General features: G+C 53.8%; 1 protein-coding gene across 2 annotated transcripts; it reads right to left on the reverse strand.

Annotated features, from left to right (window-relative positions):
• Nucleotides 1–708: 708 nt before the first annotated feature.
• MYCN (MYCN proto-oncogene, bHLH transcription factor) lies at nucleotides 709–6,794 on the reverse strand. 2 transcript variants are annotated; one of them, XM_069494827.1, is made up of 3 exons: nucleotides 6,603–6,794; nucleotides 4,486–5,395; nucleotides 709–2,214 (listed from the first exon to the last, which is right to left on the reverse strand). In XM_069494827.1, exons 2-3 carry the CDS (start codon nucleotides 5,276–5,278, stop codon nucleotides 1,610–1,612), a joined length of 1,398 nt encoding a protein of 465 aa, XP_069350928.1. In that variant the 5' UTR covers nucleotides 5,279–5,395; nucleotides 6,603–6,794; the 3' UTR covers nucleotides 709–1,609. The 2 variants fall into 2 exon arrangements, with proteins under 2 accessions (XP_069350928.1, XP_069350927.1); XM_069494826.1 differs by having other exon boundaries at nucleotides 6,297–6,794.
• Between the last annotated feature and the right edge of the window lie 390 nt (nucleotides 6,795–7,184).

The following is a 7,184-nucleotide window of genomic DNA, read 5'->3' on the forward strand; positions in this document are numbered from 1 at the left end:
GTGTTTGCACAGGGCAACCCCAGTAACCAAAATGCTGCCCCGTATGATAGGAATGGCTAGTAGAGAGAGCTACACTACCCATATGGGGTTTCAGTGTGACGCCAGGGTCTCTCCTGCACCTGGCATTTGATCTGGGCTACACAGCTGTCACTTCATGAGTTACAACTGGGTAAATCATGTTGAGTTCATTGAAGGGAGGGACCGACTTTCATCTTTTTATCCTGCTACAATGCTTAGCCTTGAATCTTGCACTAGTCCTAGTAAAGTTTTAAGAAAAAACTATGTTCTTCACCAAAATATATAACTGTCTGCCAATGGGACAATTATTACCAACACCAAAAACAGACATGTTAAACAACCCTGTGTCTCATTTTACTTCTCATTCCAAAGGGTTGATCTGATGATGGCTCAGCTTAATTCCACTGCAGGGCCAAAATATATAAAAGTGTTTTGTAAACTACTGAGCACCGTTGTTATTATACAATGCAAACAGTCATTAATAACATCTCTCTTCTGTGTAATGTTGGAGAATTATTCGTAACCTCCCCAAACTCAGTCTCTTCCACCCAAATGGGGCCCATGCCCCCAACCCAGCTTGTACAGATGTAAAAGGACTGTGGAAACTAAGTTTCTCTATGTTATGGATTATCTATGGTAGCTGCTTAAGGAATAGTTTAGTGCTATTAAGGAAAAAGTTGAGTTGCATCATTTAATTGCTATTTATTTTCATAAACATGAGGTATTTCAAAGTGCTATAAGATGCAGCACTAAATATATACATTTTGAAGAAATTAAACACAGAACTTTGCATTTACCCAGTTCTATGCACCAAACATGAACAAATACATTAACAGGAAGAAACAGGCTAGGAAAAAGGCATATATATATAGTAAATTTCTTTACAAAAGTTTCTTAGTTCAAAAAGTGATAAAGTAATATCTACTCAAAACTTTCACAACTCATTTTCATACGAAAATATAAGTATCAAATTTAGTTATGTATCAGCATCATACTAAAGTATACAGGCAGTGTAAGAATTAGTACAGTACATAACAGAGATTAACAATATATTTGTATACAAAACATGCTCCTCAAACATTGAGGTATTATTACAGTACTTAGGTATGAACTTCCAGTCTAATACTGGCCGCAAAAGCCACCTCTCATGACCCAGGACGTATACAAAAGGCGGGTGTGTCAGTGGTATTTACAGAAATGTTCCCCAGGGGTATCAAATGGCATACCCCTTACGTGGCATCTGCTGGAACGTAAGCACCATTTTAAAAAGAAGGAATGACTTTCTGTTGTTTATAACTTGGAACAAACAAGGTGACTTCAACAGCCCCAGAGGCTCCCAACTGTCATGAACTCCCACCGCTGTCCCGGAGGTGAGGTGGAGGAGGCCGCAGGGCCACCAGCATCCCGAGACGCAGGCTCTCCGAGGTCCTGGCAGAACCCCACTCGGGTGGTCCTGCTCCCCACCCAGGGCCAAACTCGACAGGGGACCGATCTGAAAGTAAACCAACATTCTTAATGTCAACACAATGTTTGTTTAAAAAAAAAATCAAAATGTGCAAAGTGGCAGTGACTGTCCAGTTTTGAGAAGCATTTAGCAAGTCCGAGCGTGTTCAATTTTCTTTAGCAACTGCTGCTGTCTTGCCTGCAGTTTTTCCTTTTCCTGCAAAAGCTGCTGCTCTTCGACCTGAAGGGAATGGACATACTCGGTGGCCTTTTTCAAAATGACCACCTTGGCGGCCTTCTCGTTCTTCATCAGCTCCGGCACGTGGTCCCTGAGCGTGAGGAAGCTGGACCGCAGGTCGTTGCGGCGCTGGCGCTCCAGGATGTTGTGGTTGCGGCGACGCTCGCTGTCCTCCGAGTCAGAGTTGCGGGGGCTCAAGCTCTTAGCCTTTGGGGGGATGATGCTCTTGAGGGGACGTGGGGACACCTCACTCTTAATCTTCTTTTGGGGCGGCGCATCCTCGCTCTCCACATAGGGCGATGGGGCGGCATAGTTGTGCTGCTGGTGGATGGGCAGGCACCGTTTCAGGATCAGCTCGCTGGACTGAGCCCTCCCGGGGCCCAACGCTGCATTCTTGGGACGCATGGTGATGGTGAATGTGGTGACAGCCTTGCTGTTGGAGGACGAGCGCCGCTTCTCCACGGTGACCACATCAATTTCCTCCTCTTCGTCTTCCTCTTCGTCATCTTCATCATCTGTGAGCAAAAGATGGGAGTTACTCTCATGTGAGACACATGTGAATGAAGTTCACGAATCTATCCATGGTAACCTATGTCTATGTCTCTCCCAGCAGGCCCTGACAGAGTTTGCTATGCGATGGGTCCATCAACATAGAGGTAGACAGAAATGTATGTGTTTTAGATCTCTTTAAAGTAAATTTATCTGGAAATACTCTGTCCTTCCCCGTACCCCTGCCGAGCTTTCAGTCTCCACCCATGACTTTAGCAGGTGGTGGAATAGAAAGAACCTGGGCTTTGGGATCAGACAGAAAGAATCCTGGCTCTACGGCAGACTAGTTGCATGACCCTGGGCAAGTTGTTCAACCTTTCTAAGCCTCAATTTCCTCAGCTATTAAATGGGGATAATATTAACACCACTGTGAGAGATAATATGTAGACTGAACATAGAGCCGTGCCTAGCAACTCAGTAAATGGTAGCTTTTAACCATAATCACCAGTCTGCCCTGGTTATTTACATTTCTGTCTCCACACTTAAGAATCGAGGCTCCTCATTTCAGAAGCCTCATTTAGCAATTTACATATGGTTGTGTTTGATTTTAAGTCCTTCAGCAAACTTGAGGAACAATTTAATTAATTGAGGGAGGGAAAAAAACTTTTCTTCCACCAACCTAAGTTTTATACAGTAAGCAGTTTTTTATCTAACAACCATCAAATCTTAACTACAAAGCCATAATCCACAGTCGCTATAAACCCCAAAATGGGAGCAGCTCTCCTCTCCAAGTCACCAATAATAACAGCAACAACAAAAACGTGTAGCATCATGCGTGCATTTTTCTCCTCTCTCCTCATGGACTACCACGCTGGAGTAGAAAATTATTGTTTAAAATGCAAGCATGAAAATCAAAACACATCTTCTGCTTGATCTGAAGGGGACCGGAAAGCTGAACAATTGTGGGATTTGTTCTAAAGCCGAAATGTGAGGCTGTTCCAGTCTGTGGGTCCCTTTAAGCCAATGTTTTGGTTTTCTGCCAAGAAGACAGCTGTTGGAAGGAAGTGCTTCCTCACCGAAAGCTGTCAAGGCACAGACATTAAAGGGACAGAGCCGTTTCAAACTGTAGGCTTATCACTAAGTTTCCTTCCAGGAGCCTCAGAAAGATCTGTCCTCAGCCCCAAAGGAAATTTAGGATTTTTAATCCACCGGCATTCTGAAAACACTGGTTTTCAAGGCCCAAGGGGGCCTAAGCTGCCTGCTCTAAGGACAAGGGCTATTCCAATGTTTTGGTAGAGTTCCGTACCTCCAGAGCCCCAGGCAAAGGCTTGGTTTTAACCCTTCCCTTCAGCTAAAGATGTAAACAAATGCACACAATAGAACTAATCAATATTCGGGCATTCCTGGAGAGGCTGCTAAGTGCCCACCTTCGCTTTCAAAGGCACTAGGTTACAGAACACAACTGGGGTCTCAAATTAGCCCTAGAATTCGGGCTAGAAGACAAAACTGGACCCTGTTTTCACTGCACCCTGGAAAGAGGAGGCCCCTAGAGAATGTACACAACTGCTGTTGCACTTGCCGCCAGCTGCTGAATGGAGGGAGGGAGGGGGACCTCCACTACCCCCAGCCTATGAGATCTTTGGCCCTTCTACTGTCCACGCATGTCGCCGCCTGCTGGCCACGCACCAGGAGCAAATAGCCCACCACCCACCGAGGATGGGGGGAGGTACCTAGTATGGGGGGGGGGGTGGAAAAAAAAGAGAAAATCCGCACAAGCCCTCTGTGCAATCTCCCTCTAACTTCCTCTGCTCTAAATAGGATTTTGTATAGCCCTTGTGTCTTCTTGGGATGCCTTTCCCCAAACTTGACCTGGAACGGAGTGTCCCTTTCCGCCCCGGCGCTAACAGGTCTCTGTCCACGCAATGCACCCAGCAGCCTCCTAACCTTCTACCCAGTTTTGCCACCAACTTTTCCCAATTTCATTCCTCGCACAGCACGGCAAAAGAGAGGTGGGGGACGGGGTGAGGGCCGGTGGCGGCCCAGAGGAAGGCTCCCGGGAGAAAGTGGAAGCAACTTCAACGAAGGTGCGACTCGGGAGAGCACCCGCTTTGCAACAGCTTTCATTCAGCCTCTCCTCTTTACCGTGGGGACAGGGTTGGAGAAAACAGGACCTCTCTGCCACCAGCGCTGCGTCCAAAATGCTCTCCAAAGCCGAGACATAAACACTAACAAAAGGGACGGAGACCCCTGGGGTCCAGTACCCCAGGGAGGCAGCCAGGGCCGGGCTCAGTCTTTACCTGAGTCGCTCAGAGTGTCCTCTCCGGAAGTGCTGAGGGCCTTGTGGTCGCCACCGCTGGCCGGGCGGCCGCCTGAGCGCGGAGGGGCGGCCACCGGGGCCCCGGCTGGGGCCGCACTCGCCCCCGAGGCGACCGCAGCGCCCGCCGCCGCCGGGGCACTGGCCGGGGCGGCGGGCGCGGGCGCTGGCTCCCGCTTGTTCACCGGGAAGGGGAAGACCACGGCGGGATCCACGCATTCGGCTGCCGGGTGGGCCAGCTCGGCGGGCAGGGCGGCCCCGGCGCGGCCGGCTCCCGCAGCCCCGCCGTGCCCGCGACCTGCAGGGCTGGCGGCGCCCGTTCCCGGGGCCGGGGCGGCGGAGCCGGCGGCCGGCGGCCCGCGGCCGTGCTGCAGCTTCTCGCTCACGGCGCGCTCCAGCTTCTCGCGGGCTGAGAAGCCGCTCCACATGCAGTCCTGGAGGATGACCGGATTGGGGGTGAGGCCGCCCAGTCCCCCCAAGCCGAATGCGTCCTCCTCGGCCGGGCTGCCCCACACGTCCTGATCGGTCAGCACCATCTCGGTGGCCCAGTACGAGGATTGCGGGCTGGGCTCCGTGAAGCAGCGGCTGGGCGACAGCGGGGGCGTGGGCAGCAGCTCAAACTTCTTCCAGATGTCCTCCCCTGGGGGGGTCGAGTCGGGGCCGCCGAAGTAGAAGTCATCTTCGTCCGGGTAGAAGCAGGGTTGCAGCGAGTCAAACTCGAGGTCTGGGTTCTTGCAGATCATCCCCGGCATGGTGGACGCGGAGCAGCTCGGCATCAGCTCGCCTCCCGGCCGGCGACTGCAGACTTCTTTCCGCTCCGCTCGTTTTAATACGGGGGGCGCTTCCTTCCCGTGGGGGGCGCGGAAGGCGGGGGCCCGCGTCAACCTCCAACACTGCAACCGACAGACACACCGGGAGAGGGTGGGCAAGCGGAGCAGACGGCGAGGACAGGCAGCGGGCGCCCCCTCCAGCCCCGTCCCCCAACCTCCCCGCTAAGCTCCCCACTCCGCCCAGTGCTCCCGAAGGTGAAGGAAGTTCTGGCTCTCGCTCCCTCCCTCCCTCCCTCCTTTTGTGTACAAGCTGTCTACGACAGGGGAGTGGGAGGGGGCATGCAGATGCAGGGGTGGTGGCGTGGCTCCGCAACTTTGGAAACTGCCATTTCATTCACACAGGGCTCTGCCTGGGGGAGGGGGCTGTTCGAGGCTGCAGAATCCCAGCTCTCTCCAGCAGCACGCCGACGACCCCACTTGCACCAGTGTGGGGCCAGCTGCTCGAAGGAAGCCCAGGGCTCTCCGACCCAGCCACCGGGTATGAGGTTCGGAGTACCCTCAATCCCCCCTTTGTAAAAACGCAACCTCGGGAGAGCAAAGGATAGCAGGGGATTTAGAAAACTTTGCAAACGGAAAAAGCCTTTTTCTAGGCAGAGACCAAAAACAGGCACCCAAATCCACAAACCTCCCCCGCCCCCAAATGTGAGCAGACGCCCCTCGACATTCACCCGCTGCAGGGATACTCCTGCCAATAGCTTATTTGGAACCCCTTCTAACCCCACCCCCACTCTTCCAAACCCCCAACAGCGTCCTCTTCCAAGGGAAAGGGGAGGTTGCGCCCCGGTTCCCAGGAATGGTGCAGGGGCGCCCGCGCGGGGAGGGTCTCCGGGAAAAGCCGCGTTTCCTCCGAGCTGGAGCAGCAGTGACCCAGATTACCACCGCGGCGGCCTCGCCCCGCCTAACCCTTCTTCTTCCTCCGGGGACACCCTTTGGAGAAGAACCCCAGCTTGCGGTGGGGACGCACCGGCTCTCCGTCAGCTCAAACAGACAAATCTTCTAGAGCAGGGGGAATTTCTTTTCTCAGAAGCCATTACTACCCCCTGGCAAGGGCTGCAGAAGGATTAGGGCGGGTCTCTTCTAGCTCGGGTGCCCTTGGGGCTGGAACTGGTGTTTCAGGGAAAACCCCGAGATGGTTTTATTTCGGAAGCAGAAAGTCCCCCGGGCATATTCGGGCGCCTGGTGCGCGAGTGGCGATCCCGTCCAGGGCTTGCCTGGCCGCCGGCGCTCGCCGCTCCCGGGGCGCCCGGCGGTTTGCAACCCCACTCCTTACCTCCCGCCGACTGCCGGGGATCCAGAGGCGATTCTGCTCGGGTGTCTCCGGGTGGGCCGGGGGGCGGGGGGGCCTTGGGTGGCTGCAGTCTGTGCGCGCTTGCGCCTGGCTAGCGCTCGCTGGGCTCCAACCCAGTTCCCAGGAGCCCCCCGCATCCACCCAGCGCGTCCAGACAGATGACTGTCACAGGCTGTGCTTTGAAGCTCGGGGGATATTATTAACTGAAAAATCTGACACACCCGGGGGGCGGGGAGAGAAGGGGGCTGTGGCGCAGACGAGGGGCTGGGAGAAAGGCAGAGGAAAGCGGCTTTACTCCGCCCTCTTGATTTCCATAAAAATCAGGGGAGGCGCCAAGGCTTTCGCGCCAAAAGCCACTTGCTTTTCTTTGCAGAGAGAAGCCTGCAAAGCTGGGAAGCCCGGGGTGTGCTCCTCCCGCCCTTTTGGACCCCCGGGCTTGCACCCGGTGCACTCTGCGAACCAGCTGCGCGCTGAGCAGTGCAATGCAGCGCCCACCCTGCGGGCCTGGCAATTGCTTGGCATTAAAAAAAAAAAAATTTCCGGAGGGCTCCGGGGGTGTGTGTT

This window comes from Eulemur rufifrons, chromosome 19 (genome assembly GCF_041146395.1).
Source record: "Eulemur rufifrons isolate Redbay chromosome 19, OSU_ERuf_1, whole genome shotgun sequence".
In the NCBI taxonomy this organism is placed as follows: domain Eukaryota; kingdom Metazoa; phylum Chordata; class Mammalia; order Primates; family Lemuridae; genus Eulemur; species Eulemur rufifrons.